Here is a 19,101-nt window from a genome sequence, read left to right on the forward strand (position 1 = left end):
TCTATATATATGTGTGTATAATGCATAATTTGATTTAGAAATAATATAGCTTTTAATATGAATTAGGGGAAAAAAACACGTTAACAAAGTAAAACTAGCTAAAGTATACCGAAGCACCTAAATTTCACTATACTGATCTCATGGTCTCGTCCACAGTACATGAAAGACTCCCATTAGCTATGGAAAACCCATTTCAACATTACCCAGACTATTTGTTATAGTAACTTGACCCTGTTCACCCAAGAGAATCGCAAACATCGCCTCTTTGACAGGAACCCGAAGTCCGCTGCACTTCCCCGAGCGCATTTTTACCGAGTTCAATGACGCGTGTCATCTGTCTTAACCCGAGCGCGGGTCACCTACTCACCTGACCAATTGAGTCTCTCTGATCGAGCCCACGACGCGGCTGGCCAATAGCGGCGCAGCGCGGTGACCACCGCTCGGCTCACCGCTCACCGCGCTGCGCAGCGATTGGCCAGCCGCGGCGAGGGCTCGATCTGAGAGACTCAATTGGTCAGGTAAATAGCTGCAAGTTGGCAGGAAGAGCTAGAGAGCGGAGATACACGATGATGTCAACACGGCAGTGATCCTTTCGGTCTGGCAAACGCAAGGCCCTTTTAACCCATCGATTCCTTGATATAAATAGTAATGGTCCGGTGGGATTGTGCAAGTAATGTTGTGCTTGGTCTCAGAAGTGGTCGTTGTGTCGGGTCTGTCCTTTAAGGCGCATTGCAGCGTTGCTCAAGGACTCTAGTGATCATCTGCAGCATCCGGAGGAGTCCAGATCCTACTGGTATGTAATTCAGAACCAAACCATTGACAGAATCTGTATGTGTGAGTCTAGACGAGCATGTTTAATGCCTTTGAACCACGTACGCTGCGAGATGCCCCCGATTCGGTTATATTTAGGCCGAATGATTATTAAATATATTTATTAAATTACACAGGCGGTCACAAAAAAGTTAACAACATGTCATATATATATGAAAGAGACGATTCGCACAACACGCATAGACTTGTTTTGTGTTAAAAATACACGAAAATATAAATATGCTCTTTTTTTTAACCGTAAATTGTTATAAACCAAACTCCCGTTTTTATTTATTTATTTCAGTATATCAGCATTAGGTCCGAGCAACAAATGCAGTTGATATAGGTTCTTCCTAGAAAACTTAAATTATGCTATTCCTACAAGTTAGTGCAAAGTCATTCATAATTAGCTTATTATGCGCGGTTTTATAATGATACACTGATGCCTGGAATTCGATATTTATTATGAAACACTGTTAAGATTTTTACAAACTGTATGACAAACAGTAATAATCATCACTGGCTAAGCATTTAGACTTAATGCACACTTACTTCCATAGATCCGCTTTCAGCGCTGTGTTTTGAACTTGTAATATTCCAAAATTATGTAATATTTTTCCACCATTGAGTCACAGGCTGCCATGCTTTTTGTGTTAAAAGATTTTTATTATTATGCGTGTGTGTGTGTGTGTGTTTTTTCATTAATTGATTTAGCTGAATAGTCTTGTGATTTGGCTTCCGTCGCATGAGTAAAAACCGTGAAAGTGAAGCACACTAGTCCTGAACGGCTTAGACAGAATGTGGTACCTGTTTTCGTAGATGTTACCGTTTTAAAGAAACGGGCGCATTTTAGTTTTGGCCTAGCTCACTTGATTTTTCAAGGCGTTTTTTTCGGTATGCATTCTCTGTACCTTTACACCACGCACGCTGACGTTACATGCCAACTTCTGGCATAACACCAGTCTGAAATCTCACGCTCGGAGTGAAGAGATTTGAAGCCAGAAAAGCGCACCTATAAACCAGCAGTATGAAGTTTGCATTTCCATCCCCTTCCCCCCAGACACAGATGCACCAGTGTTGAGAGCAGGAAGCCGGCGTTCACTGAAAAACCACAGTCAAATGACACAGGAAGGATGGCGGCGATCGCAGGGCCCTGATTCGCCACTGATGTAACCCCAGAGTAATTCTTTAATCAAACCAAATTGGTCTTTTTGTCTTAGACGCCGAGTTGTTTTTATCTCAGAGGAGCTGGATCGTGACCCTTGCCAAGGACTTGTATTCTGTGCAGCACAGAGATTTGCCTGGGCGAGATTAGACACCATCTGGCTAATTTGACAGGATTGGGAGTGATGAGACGCATCTTACGCTGTCAGAGCGAAATAATTCTTGGTGTGTTTGAACGCACGCGTCCAGGAATGCATGCGTTTTGTTTATGAGTCGATATGTTTCGCTCGAATGTTTGTCCTCGCTATGGTAACGGCGTGAGCTGATGAGATTTTGAGCGTCAGCCCGGGTGTATTGTGTGTCTGTGACAGTTTGGAGTGCATTTCAGCCCAACGCTTGGAGTACGTTGCGCAACCTATTTAACGGTGACCTTTCTGCTGCGGTCGACGGGCCTATCATAGTAAATTCTGCTTGTCGAACGCTTACTACTTTGATCTCCTCTCAGTGAAATCACCTCTCATTTTCCCACTTCTAGTCTCTTTGCACTAAGCTCTTTTCACAATGGCTATTTTAGGCCTCGCTGTGCATCCCTCTTCGGGGGACTGTATACACTTAATTATCTGGCACTGAATCTTGTAAGCTTCTTACCCGTTGGCAAGGGTTGGAGAGCGGGTGCGCTAACCGTGTAGCATTCACGCAGCAGAGGAATGTTTTGGTCAGGCAGATTGCCCCGTCTTGAGGTGAGGCTTTAATGCCGAAGGTTTGCAGCTCCTGTGTAAAGGGGGGAGCGTTGGCTGCTATTTTGTTGCAGACATGCTGCATTTTTCAGATGTTTTAGTCATGGTTGAGTCAAAGTGTTTCAGAGCCTCGGGATAAACTTTAATTTTTGACTCGGGAGGGACTAAACTGAATGAGCGGTTCATGTAACTTGAACCTTTGTTCCAGCAGCGCGTTTTAAGGGTTATAATTCATGTTTGTATTTGTCTGTTTTAGAGTATTTTTCCAGCTCTTGCGTATTTACCAGTAAACAAAGTGAGCAAACGCAGTCTGTTCCTCTACATTTTGTTAAACATTTAAGCATAATAAGCTTTTTGATGTAATATATGGAGTATGTTTAAAATTACACAACAATTTTACCAAGGACACACTAATCAAAAGTGATAGCAAAGACATTTGTAATGCTTCAAAAAATAAAATGCAGTTTTTTTTTTTATTTCTAATTGTGTAAATAGTGTTCTGAATAGTAAAAATATTAAGCAGCCCTGGATTTTAGCGATCATTTTTGATAAATTAAATAAATGCATAAATGCAGCTTTGGTAAGCATACTAAAAAAAAAAAATATATATATATATATATATATATATATATATATATATATATATATATATATATATATATATATATATATATATATATATATATATACATACATATACATACATACATATACATACATATATATACACACACACACATATATACATACTTGGAGCTGTGCATCTGTCTTTATATACAATAGTTAATTTAGTATTTAAAGGAATAGTTCACCTAAAAATTACAATTCTGTGATCATTTCAAACCTGTATAAATTTCTTTATTCTTTGCTCCAGACTGTTTTGGGTCACCATTAACTTCCATATTTTTTTTTCCTATTATGGAAGTCAATGGCGACCCAAAACAGCCTGGTTACAAAATATATTTTCAAAATATCTTCCTTTGTGTTCGGCAGAACAAAGAAATTCATACAGATTGGAAAAACGTGAGGTTGATGACCGATAAATGATGACCGAATTTAAATTTTTTGAGTGAACTATGAGAAGAACGCTATGTTAATTCTGTAAACTAGCTGTATAGGGAGCCCTGTTACTTGTGCATTAATAAAACCTTAAAGGTTACTATTAACAACAGCGCACATTTACTTGTAAAATCTTACTTTAATATTATGTTTCTGCTCCAGTCCCTTGCTAAAATGTATAAAAATGTATACAGTGGCCGTCACAACTTCATGACATATTTATTAAATAATTAAAGCGCCCCTATTATGGGTTATGAAAGGTTTATATTTTGGTTTTGAGAATCCTCAACAACACGTTGACATGCATGCAAGGTCAAACGACATTTTCATTTTCTTATAATACGCGTTAATCTTTGCCTTATTTGGCAACGACTCCCAAAAGATTCGATTCATTTTTCCAAACCCCTCCAGTGATTGGTTGATTTGTTTGTGAAAAGCAGTGTTTGTGAGCTTTTAATGCTCCAAAAGCGGCACATAGCGCATATTCATTCAGACCAGCGAGAGAAGACCAACAAGTGGACAGACAATATGCTAATGTTTCATCACGAAACGGCTCGGGACTCGTTTTAAAAACGACTCGCTCCAGTGATTCAGAGTCGACTCTCTTTCTTTCTTCAGAGAGAATAAGTTCATACACAGGCGCGTTTTCACATTTAAGTCTTTTGCAGGATGTTTTCGTTCACTTAGAGCCGTGTTACACACTTTCATTTAATAAATAATCTTTAACAGGGGCTCTTAAAGAGTTAACTACAAGTTAAAGCGGCAGTCTGTAGCTATTTTGTGTGAAAAATGTATATAATACGCGAGTGCACCATGCATCCATTTTCCAAACCGTGTTTTTGGCTTGTCCTGAATCACCACGGTACACTAATAACTGTTTATACTGGTTAGGGAAGGTATCGCTTGAAGTAGCCCAGTACCTGCGTGTTTTATCAGACATAAACAGTGAGAAGTAGATCCGGCTACAACGGTTTTCTTTAAGACGCGCGCAGTTCTGTTTATTAACCGCTTAGTGTCAAAAGTTACGGAGTGCAGCCTTAAGTAAACAATATACATATCAGCTTATATATATAGCCTAATATTTATATAGCGAAATGCTTTTTTCCCGCTTTTCTTTCTAGAGAGCTGTGCATGCTAAATGATTTGGTCAGTAACTACGTGAAATTGTTTACAGTCTGTTTATTGATGTCTTTCGACCGTTGAAACGCTGAGGTATTACGTGAGATGTTCGTTTGTGTTTATTTAGCGTTATATAACTAGTAGTAAAGAGTACGAGATAATCGCGTTCTCTCGCGATACTCGCCGCAGTTTGAACCTAGGGGCCTTCCGCGCCGCCTGAAAATAAGTTATTTCAAATTCATGCTAAAACAAACGGACCGAATCTGAGACGGTTTCTTATCAAAAGTAACAAAATGCACAAACGTATTTGATTGCCGAGAGAGAAAGTCGAGCTTTACACGCGTGTGTATATGTACATGCAAAGCTTTAAATGACAAAACACTACGGTAGCTGTAAGTGCAGTCAGCTCCGCTTCCTCTAGGCTATCTTAGGCCATGTCTCGACAGCACAAGTAGGATTTGGGATGTTGGCAGATTTTGTTTAGCGTGTAAAGCATCTGTTCTGTTCACCTCAGATTAACTCCCAAACCCCCAGCACAGCACTGCTGTCTAATCAGAGCACAGCACTCTCCCCTTCACAGCACACTGCCATATGCAGAGCCTGCCATTTTAAGAGCCGCACACAAACATGCATAAACACAGACGTCCTGTATTAGTACTGAATGGGGGAACACCTGTGTGTGTGTGTGTGTGTGCAATATTAAACGCACAGTTTGGAACATGAGCCAACAGTCGCTGTAGTAACAGTGATGCATACGTGTTAGTCAGGTGTGTGAGCTTTAATGGAGTTTTCTTACGAGCAGGTTGTGTGTCGTCTTTTCATCTGCAGGCTGTTTGACCAGAGATCAAGAGTCATGGAGAATCTGAGCCACATCTCTCCATATCTACACTTCTGAGCTGGGTTTGAGGCAGGTGAGCCAAAACGAACGCTAAAAAAAAAGGCCTGGCAAATTAAAACAATAATAAATCTAAATCACTCAGTAACACAACCGAAGGTTAAGTACGGTATTGACCAGGAAACGGTGAGCGAATCAAATTGTGTATTTCCAGGGATTACCTGAAGTTCAACCACGCTACGGTTTACAGTTTATACTGTTATTTTAAATAATTGCCGTTCTTTTGAACTTTCAGTTCGTCAAAAAAATCCTGTGAAAAGCTCTCATTGTTTCCACAAATACAGCATGCAGCACAACGGACACCGGAAATCACTCCAATAAATCCATTTCTTTTTACTGTCAATGTGCTGCAATTTGTTTTTAGAAATGGATCATTCAAAAGAACAATCATTTGGAATAGAACTCTTTCTTAATATTATAAACAGTCACTTTTGATCAGCTTAATGATTAATCGCTGAATAAAAATGAATTTCTTTAAAAATCGTACTGACCTCAGACTTTTGACTGATGGTGTGCTCTAGATATACGTTATATTTGTCTATTAAACTTTCAGTTATTTGAGCATAAACTTTTAGATCAAAAATTCCAATTTTGTCTTCACTTCTAATAATATGTAACATCTGTGCCAGATAAAATAACATGAATGAAGTGATTTGCGTCCCAGTGGAATAACACAAAATACTGTATATTTTGAAAAGAAAATTGCCTGGCCAACTTGCTAAATTCAATGAAATTAACAATGCAGCAAAAACTAATATTTTGGGCCATGGCTTCGGTGCAAGGGTCTTGATTTAGCACTTTTTCTCTGTACGTATTTTCTTACTCTCTTCACAACAGGCTGATAAAACAACAAAAGAAGCGCTCCAGTTCAATGTAACAGAACGCAAAATACCAGCAAATGATATAAAACCTTTATATTGAATCAGTATGTTAACAATAAATGGCAAATGGAGTGGAATGAATGTATACATAACAAACTATATATGAGTTAAACCCATTACTGAATCAAGGTACACCTTTTTATAATTTTGAAACTCGAGTGTAAAACATATTTTAATTGACAGTCCAAGCTTAAACAGTTATAGCAACTTTTTTTTATTCAGAAAAAGTATTGATGGACATTTTCAAAAATAATTTTTTGTCATACATTAATCTGAACGACTCTATATAACTGTCCTTATTTTTTCTTAATATTTGTAGTGCATGTATATTTATGCTATATTGTTTATATATATATATATATATATATATATGTATATATGTGTATATGTGTTTATATATTTGAAAAATAGTCATGTATTTGTTTTGAATTGAATTGTGGAATTGAGGCGTCTTATCTTGCCACGAATATAGCCAATGATGCTGGCATGGCAATAAATCATAAATAAATAAATCTTACCCCCTTCGCCTTTTCATTATTTTGTCCCTCAGGAGGACCATGCTCTGCTCGGAGCGTGGCGTGGTGGAGGAATGGCTCTCAGAGTTCAAGGTGAGAAGTTTGACATCCTTCCAGGATTTAATACAACATTTTTATATAGCTCACTCAAATGAAGCCCTGCCTTCCCAAGTGATCTGAGTGCAGTGTCCCATTTACCACTTTTGGTTTTGGAATCTCAGAACTTAATGGAGGAATATTTTCAGCCTCCAAGTTAATTCAATTCCAGGCCGATTCGGGTTCAGGCTTAGTCATGACAAGCACGGTTTCTCCTCCTTAGACGTTACCTGACGACCAAATCCGCAGCTATTCTGGCAGCCTGCGTCTGAAGAAAGCTCTTGTACCTGCTCTCTACGCTGTTATTCAGGAGCAGCCCAGCAGTGAGGTATGATCAAGCGTTTGAAACACTTCAGGCCAGATTTATGTTTAATTTTAAGAATGTCATGGGTATGTTCTTGTCGAAAGGATCTTTTGTTGAGTAATGATACCTTGTAAAAGCACGTGGTGATATGTGGTTTGAAAAGACATGATTTATTTGGCAGTGTTGTTGTTGTTGTTGTTGTCGTTGTTATCATCATCATTATTTTAAAAATCTAAACTGTCTTTTTCAGTAATGTAATAAAGCTGAAGTATTAGATCAATATTAGAAGAACACTTAAGCTTAAAAACTTTTAAGATGAAAAAGGTTGCATTTGCAACTAATTGAAATAAAATAAGTTTGAAGTTGAAATATATATATATATATATATATATATATATATATATATATATATATATATATATATATATATATATATATATATTAATTTTTTTTTCCCTCTATTTCAGTATTAGTTATTTAGTACTTCAAACTTATTTTATTTCTATTAGTTGCAAATGCAACCTTTTTCATCTTAAGAATGCTTTTCATGCTTTTTTTTATATATATATGTATATAGTCTTAAATATTCTTCCTTGTGCTTGTTTTTTTTTGTCCAGCGCTGTCTCTTTCACTTTACATCATTGTCTTCTTTGCGTCTCTTCCTCTCCAGCTGCTGGCTCCGGTGTGTCATCAGCTGTTTGAGTTGTACCGGAGCTCCGAGGAGGGTTTGCGGCGGTTTACTTTACAGTTCCTGCCTGAGCTCATCTGGGTGTACTTGCGGCATTCTGCCAGCAGAGAGCGCTACCGCAACGGCTGTGTGGAGGCCCTGCTCCTGGGGATATACAACCTGGTGAGAGATCGGTGATTGCGCGTTGCCTGCATTTTCCTGAAATTCAATCTCCATAGTTGACATACGCTATATGCACGTCTTGTGTTGCAGGAAATTGTGGACAGCAAAGGAAATGGAAAGCTGCTGTCGTTCACCATACCGTCTCTCTCCAAGCCTTCAATATACCATGAGGTAATAGGTGAAGTACAATACAAACACTTTTGAACCTGACCTGTATTGGATGTCTGAGATACAGGAGGTATCAATGTCAGACACAAAATGCAGATCTGCTTTCGTTTCACAGGAAACTGGCATAAAAAACCCCCTCTATTTTGGGTCTACGCAGCTGCTTTAACCATAGAAATTGACCTGAAACTTCAGAATCGAAATATCTATTTGAAAATGTCAAGAAAAACATCATCACATGTTAACCTGCATTTCCAGCTGCTCAAAAATCGAATTGACCCGAAGCATAATATAAGGGCCAGTCTTAGCTGGTTAATCTTCTATTTATATTCTTATATATTATATTTATAGTTTTGCCATGCTAATATTTAACTGGCTAAACTGTTCATCTAAACCTAAAAACTAACCGACAGACCAAGCAAACCAGCTTAGACTGGTTTAAGTTGTTTACATGCTTTGCCAATGAAAATAAGACCATTCCTTAAGTAATTTGGTTTCAGTTGAATTCGATAAAGCTGTAAAAGTATTCAACGTATATACTCAATACATTTATTTAGTTAGCATTGCATGATTTATTAGCAGAGTTACTAAATGATTTATTGCTGAAGTCAAGCGCTGTTACGTTTACCACAGCCATCCAGCCTGGGGTCCATGGCATTAACCGAGGGAGCCCTGAACCAGCACGACCTCATCCGGGTGGTCTACAGCGGTCTGCTGTCTCAGAGAGAGACGTTTACCTCACAGAACAGGTGATTTTTAATTTCATTTAGGTTTTAGGTCATTCCTCCTTTATTTAGAAAGTAGGTTTGATGTGTGGAATGTTTCTGATTAATTTCCCGCTGGGTCTTTTTTATTGCCGTGACTCGGCTGTTACTTTTCTCCTGCGGGTCGAAACGGGCTGTAATGATTTCTCAGCATTTTTATTTCATTAAAGCGCTGCTGGAGCTTCATGACAGCGATATCAGTGCAGATGTAGTCTGATTTGTTATTACCTGTTCCACCGGCTAGATGCACGGCGACAGTCGCTGACTCATAACGTACCCCTCTCTGATTTGTCGTTGTACCATTATGCAGATGTCAGAGAGGGGGGGTTGTGTAACAGCAGCGTGTGTGTGTGTGTGTGTGTGTGTGTGTCTCCTGTAGATTTGAGGTGCTGTCTTTTCTGATGCTCTGCTACAACTCCGCTGTGGTGTTTATGCCTGCGTCGTCCCACCAATCGGTTTGCAGAATGAGCACACGGTAAGGGGGCGACAGAGCTGTCTTTTGCACTAATGATCTGGAATATCTAGCCTCTCTATCTATCTGTTTCTCTCTCTCTCTCTCTCTCTGTCTCTCTTTCTCTCCTTCTCTCTCTCTCTCTCTTTCTCTCTCTCTTCCTCTCTCTCTCTGTCTTTCTCTCTCTTTCTTTCTCTCTCTCTCTCTCTCTCTCTCTCTCTCTCTCTCTCTCTCTCTCTCTCTCTCTCTCTCTCTCTCTCTCTCTCTCTCTCTCTCTCTCTCTCTCTCTCTCTCTCTCTCTCTCTCTCTGTCTCTCTCTCTCTCTCTCTCTCTCTCTCTCTCTCTCTCTCTCTCTCTCTCTCTCTCTCTCTCTCTCTCTCTCTCTCTCTCTCTCTCTCTCTCTCTCTCTCTCTCTCTCTCTCTCTCTCTCCCTCTTTCTCTCTGAAATTTCTTGTTGGAACAGGCAGAGATGGAATGATTAAATGGATTAAATGGAATATTGATTTAGAGCGAGAGAAAGCAAAGGATTTCTGTGGTGGGTCACGGCATTAGCATAAAGACCTCCAAATAAACATGTCATTAAAGATTGTCTCTTGTTATGCAGACTGTGTGTGAGCGGTTACCCGCGGCAGCAGCAGAAGTCGTGGAAGGAGCCGTGTAACCGCGTACGACTGGAGCCGGAGTTTATGGTGCAGATGCTGACTGCTGTTTACCACGCCATGTAAGTTACCATGCTTATTAGCATGCCTACATCTTCTAAATCCTTAATCCTACCCAATACCTAAACTTAATTACCTTGCTATTAATAAGTTTAAAATAAAGCGTGTTTTCTATTTTAAATAAATGCTTTCTGTTCATCATCATTCCACAAAACAATTTCAACATTTTATAATAATCCCAATAAGAAATTTTGAGCAGCAAATCATCAAAATAGAATGATTTCTAAATTCATGTGACTTTGAAGAATGATGAAAATTCCAGGAAAACATTTGAACGTATATCAAACATGTTTTTTTTTTGACACGTATAAAAAGAAAACATATGTTATAATATTTTGCAGAATTACTTTTTTTTTTTTTTTTTTTTTTTTTTTTATAGAATAAATATAGCTTTGGTGAGCTTATTTGGAAATCACGAGAAAAATCGTAACATGCACTCCTGAGCAAAATTAACAGCTATTTTCTTTTTACATTCGTAAGAGAAGGAAATGACTTGTATATTTAATTCCTGTTCATTTTTAATTAACCGTTTGAGTGGTGTGCTAATGATCTCATCTGCATGATCTCTCCCATCAACAGTTATAATGGGCAGTGGGATCTGGGGAGGGAAGCTTTGGATGACATCCTCTACCGAGCACAGCTAGACCTCCATGCCCAGCCATTACTGGTAAAAGTCATTTGTTACAGTACACTCGGGGAAAATACAGCGGGGTCCGAATGTCTGAGACACTAAATCTTTTTAAGCTTTCGTTTAAACCTAGAAAAATCTTTTTTTTTTGAAAAAGTTAAATGAAATACTACATAAAATGAAGAGGAAATATTAAAGATTCTGCATTATTTCTTAATAAGCAATCAAATACATACATTTCGACGTCATATCAAATACAGACTGAGGTTAATTACTACATTTGAACATTTAAATAACAAATCTTAATGGAAATGTGATCTTTCACTGGACGTTGTTGACCCTCTCATCTTCAGGTGGCGAATGCAATTAGTCGCTCACTTCCGTCTCGTCCTCCGGAGGGTGCGCGGAACCTTCTGGAGGTGGAAGTAACGCCTACCGGGAGATGTGTCTCACAGGCAGCTGTCACTGCCGCCTCCATTCGTCGCCTTCGCTGGAAACGAGAGGGTATGCAAAATACAAACACACACACACACCGTTAGACCAAACACTTTGGTAGTACTTCACGGACCAATTCTCAGTATTACCTAGTCGCTTATTAGCATGCATATCACTCACATTTTTTGTTTATTAGCACTTTTAAATCTCACATTAATTGCCGATTCTAAAATATCTTCATCCTACTCCATACCCAAACCAAGCGACTGCCTTACCTATTGATAAGCAGCAAATTAGGAGTTTGAGGCAAAAGTCATCGTTGATTTGTTAATAGTGAGCATTGGTCTTCAAACCAAAGTGTGATCAAGGCATCCTCACTTTATACTCATCTTTTTATTTTGGTTGTAATAAGAGCATCATCCTCCTCATCCTCATCAGTCCCTCCATTCAAGCATCAGGAAAAGGTGGCCATTTTTGTCTGTGAAATGTTCCCTCTGTCAACATCATGTTCAGTACGCTCACTGTCTTCACCTCAGATTGTTTTGATTTCTCAACCTCGACTGAATTCTACGCCTCCATCACCCCCAGCCGATACACCCCCCCGGAGAGACCAGACAATCCTGTGGCACACGGGCGGATAAAGTGCACCATTCACCTAACCTTGCAAGGGGGTAGGCAGGGCTCAGGAACATCTCACCTTTAGACAGTCCATGCGCAAGCCCTGCCCTTCTTGGTCATAGAAAGTGTTCATTGGCTTACAGATTAAACCGCCCCTTTGCATGAAAAACTTCCTTCTGTTTGTTACTAGCGTCTCCACATAACTCAGTGTTGTATTGTGATCATTTGTGTTTAACCTTTTTATTTGCGTTCAGTATTGTTTTAGGATACTTTTACAGTGCTTGCAAGGCACGATTGAATAAAATTCCTCTTCTTTTTCCTTCTTCACAAATTTCCGCAGTTCATGCAGCTCAAAACACTTCACGTTTAAGTTCATTTCCAATATTGTTTAATATTTGCATACCGAACTGTGATTGTTTTGGTGTTTTCAGGTCATGTCGGAATGATCGTACTGTGTTTTCAAATTGACTGCACATGAACTCCGTCATTATGTCACAATTAGTACTAACTCCTATTTTTGATCAGGATAATTGGATCAAAATTGTGTTTTGTGTAATATTCGTATAAGGGTTGCCAAAAATGACTACTTAACGAACATGTGCATCAATTACACATCTAATGTGCATTCTTTGCTCTTTCTTATGTTGCATTAATGCTAAAGCTTTCTGTCTTTGTTGGGAAGTGAAAAAGAAGGAAAATAATTTTGGCCCAGCACATTAATTTTATTCTGACTATACTATGTGCGTTTCCAAACTTGAAAGTATGAACTTCTGAGGTGAATGCAGCGTTATATCTTACACTACTGTTTAAGTCACCTTCTTGTCATTCAAAACTAAAACCTTTGTTTGTCTGTAGAACACAAATTAAGATGTTTTGCTGGATTTTTTTGAGACCTCTCTAACCCTCCCATAGACAGCAAGGTTTCTAATCGATCGTAGTCCAGAAACGTAGCGAGGACATTAAAATAATCAATATGATGTCAGTGGTTCATGACAATACTTTTTGTGTGCAAAGAAAACTAAATTAGTTTTCTCCATGTCACCCAATAGTGCTGTTTTGCAGAGTATCACGTATGTAAACCACATATGCAGCACATGTTGTTAATGTATTTGATATTCTCCAAAATTGCGCTATTGGGTGATGTGGAGGAGACAAGTTGTCGAATAAAATCATTAATTTAGTTTTTTTTTTTTTTTTTAATGCAAAAAAAGTATTCTCACAGCTTCTTAAAATTATGGTTAAAGCGTTGATGTCACATGGATTATTTTAACAATGTCCTTTGCTACCCTTCTGAGCCTCGATCGTAGCAGGATCCTTGCTGTCCGTGGAGGGTTGGAGAGCTCTCAGAATGCATCAAAAATATTTAATTTGTGTTAAGTATGAATAAAGACACACAGAACCCAAATAAACTCACCTAAAACCGCTAAACTGTAGTGCATTTATGTTCTTAAATCATCTCAGAGTTCTCCAACAAAATTGTCCCCATGAGCTTGAGTTCTCACACGTTTTCATGTGTATGAATGAAAGTGAAAGGAGCGCGTGGAATCTAGTGTAACCGCAGCTTAACACTTCAAAGACGGTGTCTTGTTGTCTTCTATCGGCTGCACAGGAGAATCAACACAAGACGCGTGCTCGGTGTCAAAGCAGCTCTGATGCAGCATTTCACAGAGATGCATCCAAAAGCCTGAGCTTACTTCTAAACTCACCTAACGCTATTCTTTTGCTGCCTTGCAAGCGCTGGTATTACCTCTAGGAAATGCAAATCTAGTTAATCCGGCTTTCTGTTTTCTCTGCCTCATTTCTCCCTGGTTGTGTTTTAGATGCCGACGGCGTGAGCTGTGGGGAGGACTCTTTTGACCCAGACGAAGGGTTTTCCTCTGGGGCTTCCAGCAGCAGCCAGCCCAGCAGTGTGAAGCGAGACTGGGTCATAACGGGCGTCCGACCTTTCCGAGATCCGGGAGCCAGGCAGAGGGAGAGCACATCGGCCGACACCAGAGCCGCCCTCCGAAGCCTCCACCAGCGGCACCAGTCGCCTCCTCCTGCCATCAGCCTCCGTACAGCAGAAAGCAGTCGCAGCCCGAGTCCCAGCGCTCCCAGACGCTTTCTGGACCCGCATTACATCCCTCCCTTCGCTGGTGCGCCGCCTAAAACCAGCAGCACGTCTTCTAGCAAGTCTCTTGACTGTACCGGCCTAAACGGCTCATCGGGACCTACAGATAGCCTTTCGCTGGGAAGCCTCAGTGCTGACAGGGCACATTATCTGTCAGCCATCAGCTTGCAGGATGAACGACTTGGGCGAACGACGCGGAGCCAGGATCTTCTGTCCCCTGGGAGTCCGTACTCCTCTGGAAGCCCATTGTCCAAACAGTCTCGATCACCCAGTTTTAATATGCAGATTATATCACAGGTGTAGAAGGATTTTCCTGGGCTGTGTGTGTGCATGAGAATATGAAAGTTTATTTCTGCTATGGAGTCAAATAAATAAAGATAATAGTTTTGTGTTTATATCTCACAATTTAGAATTTTTTTCCCCTTTAAATGAACTCAAATTAGACAAATTCACAGCTCTGGGAAAAAAGATAAGTAGCATTTGCAAGATGTCTTATGAGATGCATACTGTGATCTAACACATTTCACACTTGCGAAAAAAGTCCCAGTTAACTTTCATTTTTATTTCATGATGTAAAAAAACTGAATTGCAAGGTTTAAACTCGCAATGTGAACTTAAAAATTTTGATGTTCAAAATATAAATATAAATATATGCTTGCGATTGCGAGAAAAGAGCTTTTTTTAAATTTAATTTTTCTTCTTCTTTTTCAGCATAAAAAAAGTCTGAATGATCTTTTTTGATTTTGTGGAAGAAGAAAAAAAAAAGTGAAATAAACTCAGAATAAGAAAAAATCTGAATTGTGTGATATAAACTCGCAAAAATGCATTTTGAAATAAAAGGGGCACGATTTATTTATTTACTTCCTGGTGGAAACAAGCTTTCATACGAGTGAATGAACCGAGAGAGAGAAGCAGAAATGTTAACATGCATGCGTACAAGCATGTTGTCTTACGGTGTGTGTGTTTGAATGTGTTCGAATGAGAGTGCGCTCGTACACTTTTGTTTGATCACTACATTATGCACTTGGGTTCTGTGTGGAGGAAATACTTGTTTTGCACAATGGACACATTCAAGTGCACATGATCCGAGACTGTTTTAAATGTGCCATACAAACATACAATAACAACACGGTGTTACTTTAAGAGGAACAAACATTACCGTATCAGAGCAATGAACTTCAACAACCGACAATCACGGTCAGCGCGTAGAGAAAGGCCTGATAGTGCATGATCCAAAGAGTTTTCTCCAGCCCAGCTGTACTGTAGGTCGTCCTCAAGGAATCCTCTTCCATGTCTCTGTTTCGGTTTGTGCTGATTGAGCCCGCTTAACTGTTGCCTGTGCTCTTCACCCACCATAGAAAATAAATTGTGTGGACTGCCTCAATAAAACGCTGCGTCGTGGAAAAAATAAAATAAACGATGTTCAAAAAAATTAAAAACAGTATATGTTGTACTTTGGAACAAGTTTATATTTTAAAATGTGTATATTTGTGTAAATGATTATTGTACTATAGAAAGAGTATATGCTAACAGAATCTATATTGCTTGTACAGAGATAGAAAGCTATCTGCTGAATGGTGAATAAATGTGCTGTTCTTGGGAGTGCTCTTGTTTTTTTTTTTTTAATTAGGACTGTGACTGGCCTATAGCATATTTTATATTGGGATCAATGCAATAGTATGCATGTTATAATATACATGTATAATATGTGGGATATTCAGTTATTAGCCCCCTTGGTAAATATGAGTATAAAGTGGAGGCAAATCACAATAATGAAATAAATGTTTTTCTCTATTATGTTAATGAGTAAAACAAAAATGAGAATTGCAGGCATTTATTTCAAAATGAGATACATATAGTGTAATACCCACTTAAGATGACTTAAAATACAAAACAGTCAATTTATCTGTTACACCAAAAGACATTTCTCTATCCTCATAATCCATTCCCTCAACAACTGTCCAGGATGTTGGAAAACCTGAACATATATGGTTTTTTTTTTCCCTTTCCATATTAGTAAGTCCTCCCAACAGCATATAAAGAATGTAGTGAGTGCTGTTTTCTGTTAGCTAAACGCCTGACAGTCCACTCTTCACTGACACCTACTGTAACTTCATAGTCACACCACGAGTGGGGAACTATTTTACATATTAACATGCTGCTATTACATTTTTCACGTGTAGAGATATTTTAGTGTTAGGTTATGCGTGTGGCGTTTAAAGAAAAATGGTAAATAATAAAAATTTGTGATAAATAAACAAATGCATTTTAAACCCCAATACTGTAATATCTAATTATCAAAATATAAAACGAATATGTATAGAAGTATGAAACACAGAAATACAAATTCTTGGCAAAAACTGGTAAATATTTGACAAATTAAGCTGTATTTTACTTTTTTAATTTGGTTTACTTTAGTAAAGCAAAACCTAGTATTTTGCTTTATTTAATAAAGCAAGTATTCAATAAAGCTATATATATATATATATATATATATATATATATATATATATATATATATATATATATATATATATATATATATATATATATATATATATATATATATATATATATATATATATATATAGCTGATGTTAAGCATGTGACCATAAGCGGAAGCTGACAGCAGAGTACGTTCTCTTTCCTACGGAAGATTCTTTACTCTTATATCACGTGTTGCTCAATCCGGCGCATTTCATTGGCTGTTTCCGAGGCGGGAGTTTTAGATCGCTGGACATCCGCGATAACATTTCTTCGTGTTCCATGCCAGCTCTCTTCTTTTACTAAACCGGACAACTCATAAACATCTACTATATTTACTATTTTGTCGTGCCAGAGGACGTTTTAAACACTCGCGTCAGTCTAGTGGTTTGAAAAGGGGTGTTAGTGAGTCCTAAAGAGCTGGCAATTGGATTACCGCCTTATTAGACAACGACTACTGTCAACTCTCAACCGGCACGTCTCGTGCACGTTCGCTCGAGAACGTCACCTTAATCCCGGCTCGCGCTCGTCTCTTCCAACGGTCGACTCCGGGATATCATGAGCTCTTAGTACTTGATAAAACTTTGTAGAAATAGTCATACATCTTCACCTGGACATGGACAACTACCGCCATCAGCGATACGAAGGCTCCAATCAAGGGAGGGAGAATAAAATCCATCGAAAGAAAGGATTTGGAGTCGGGGTGCCATCTCAGGGCAGTGCAAGTGGGGATGACGGAGAAAAGAAACCTAAATTTGTAAGTTTGTAACACTTTGAGATAGTTATGTCAGGTGTCTGTGTTCTCATAAACGGTTATTATTGTAGTAAATTCTGCTGTCTAGCACTGTATCACTGATTTTTGAGGTGTTTTAGGATATGGTTATGTAAGTTATTCATCTGTGTTTTTCGTGCTGCGTCTTGCTTTTATGTAATTCTATTGATATTTTCTTGTTTGTCACTCTATGTGGGTCAGCACTGTCAGATACTTAAATAAGTGAACAAAAACGTGTCAGATATTGTTACTCAGTATTGATTTAACACTGAATCAGTGGGTTTTAGACTTTGAGCTGATTTTATAAATGTTTTTATAACCCAACAATGTTTACAAATTGTAGAGAATGCAGTGATAGTTCATTGTTTTAGGTTGTGTGTGTATATGCAGCATATAGAGTGATTATATAGTGAGATATGCTGAGTGGCAATATAATTTCATAATTGTGGTACAATAAGAAAATCAGATGGATTCATGTCAGAGTATAAATGTAGATGTGGTGAAATGTAATGGCACGTAAAGTTGTGGCATATTTTATATTAGATATGATATGATTAGGAATGTGGATGATTGATTAGTGAGGCTTTATGATGTTGCTTTATTCCTTTAGAAGGACAAAACCAGCGTTAAATGTCAGTGAAATGCAAGGTATATACATGCACACAAAGGATTGATGTGCTTTCCAAGAACTTTGTGAAGTTAGTCTGTATCTGCTCTATCAGTGCTCTTTGTTTTTTCAGTAATCAAATAAGTATTTTTTAATGCAAATTGCAGCTATTTCTTAACGTTGACAACATGATGGTTGTTTTTTTTTTTGTATGGATTTAAGCAACAGCAACAATTATTTTTTTGTTATGTTTACACAGACAGCAGAGAGACAGATGGATAAAACACACCCACACACATTGAACCCCTCTTTCAATGCCATTAACTTAGTTGTTGACTGCCAGTGCTAAATCAAAGGATAAAATTAGCTCGGGGATAAGACAGAATTATCTAGTCTTGCTTTAGTGCTGGTGGAGGTATATATTGTGCCCACCCAGCATGATGAGTGACACGGTCCCAGATAGGATTTGACTTTTGTTAGTCACCATATGGTTTAGGAGAGGGGTTTTATTTGATGCCATGTACCCCAAAATACCTTGATAAAATATCAAGCCACCTATAGGCCTTTTAATAATGCTCATAATGTTTTAGAAAAAAAGTGTCTTATGCTCACCAAGGTTGCAGTCATTTTATTAAAAACAGAAATGTTGTCAAATTAATATATTAGTTTTATTATTATTATTATTATTATTGTATTTAGAATGTATATTTAAAATGTAATTTATTCATGTAATGGCATATCTCAATTTGAGTGAATTTTGAGTAGCTAATACTCCAGTATTCAGTGTCCTTCAGATATCATTCTGTTATTATTTGGTGTTCATGAAACACTTCTTCTTATAATGTAAATGTTGAAAACAGTTGTAGTTTGTAGTATTAGGAACGTTCCATCTTTCTGTTATTATATATTATTATTATT

The 19,101-nt window shown here is 38.2% G+C and overlaps 2 protein-coding genes across 6 annotated transcripts in view; both read left to right on the forward strand.

The window, feature by feature from the left end:
* The first annotated feature begins 538 nt into the window (after nucleotides 1–538).
* LOC122354489 (protein FAM126B) lies at nucleotides 539–15,922 on the forward strand. Of its 2 annotated transcripts, none has more exons than XM_043252683.1 (12): nucleotides 539–793; nucleotides 5,718–5,800; nucleotides 7,216–7,273; nucleotides 7,500–7,604; nucleotides 8,251–8,430; nucleotides 8,521–8,601; nucleotides 9,229–9,344; nucleotides 9,739–9,834; nucleotides 10,415–10,531; nucleotides 11,109–11,196; nucleotides 11,511–11,661; nucleotides 14,031–15,922. In XM_043252683.1, exons 3-12 carry the CDS (start codon nucleotides 7,223–7,225, stop codon nucleotides 14,621–14,623), a joined length of 1,578 nt encoding a protein of 525 aa, XP_043108618.1. In that variant the 5' UTR covers nucleotides 539–793; nucleotides 5,718–5,800; nucleotides 7,216–7,222; the 3' UTR covers nucleotides 14,624–15,922. The 2 variants fall into 2 exon arrangements, with proteins under 2 accessions (XP_043108618.1, XP_043108619.1); XM_043252684.1 differs by lacking the exon at nucleotides 14,031–15,922 and adding an exon at nucleotides 12,129–14,024.
* A 1,116-nt stretch (nucleotides 15,923–17,038) lies between these two features.
* diaph3 (diaphanous-related formin 3) overlaps nucleotides 17,039–19,101 on the forward strand; it is a 250,472-nt gene continuing 248,409 nt past the window's right edge. For all 4 annotated transcript variants that reach the window (XM_043251235.1, XM_043251238.1, XM_043251236.1 and 1 more), the window contains exon 1: nucleotides 17,039–17,561. In XM_043251235.1, coding sequence (XP_043107170.1) covers nucleotides 17,421–17,561 — 141 coding nt within the window. In that variant the 5' untranslated portion in view covers nucleotides 17,039–17,420. The remainder of the gene's footprint in view (nucleotides 17,562–19,101) is intronic.

The sequence above is a fragment of the Puntigrus tetrazona genome, chromosome 11 (genome assembly GCF_018831695.1).
Source record: "Puntigrus tetrazona isolate hp1 chromosome 11, ASM1883169v1, whole genome shotgun sequence".
In the NCBI taxonomy this organism is placed as follows: domain Eukaryota; kingdom Metazoa; phylum Chordata; class Actinopteri; order Cypriniformes; family Cyprinidae; genus Puntigrus; species Puntigrus tetrazona.

What these genes read in the sequence shown, in the direction of transcription:
- LOC122354489 (XM_043252683.1), top strand. Translation starts at nt 7,223, where the DNA reads ATGCTCTGCTCGGAGCGTGGCGTGGTGGAGGAATGGCTCTCAGAGTTC. An exon ending in ACGTTTACCTCACAGAACAG is followed by an intron (nt 9,345 to 9,738) that starts GTGATTTTTAAT and finishes TGTCTCCTGTAG; the next exon opens with ATTTGAGGTGCTGTCTTTTC. An exon ending in GTTTGCAGAATGAGCACACG is followed by an intron (nt 9,835 to 10,414) that starts GTAAGGGGGCGA and finishes CTTGTTATGCAG; the next exon opens with ACTGTGTGTGAGCGGTTACC.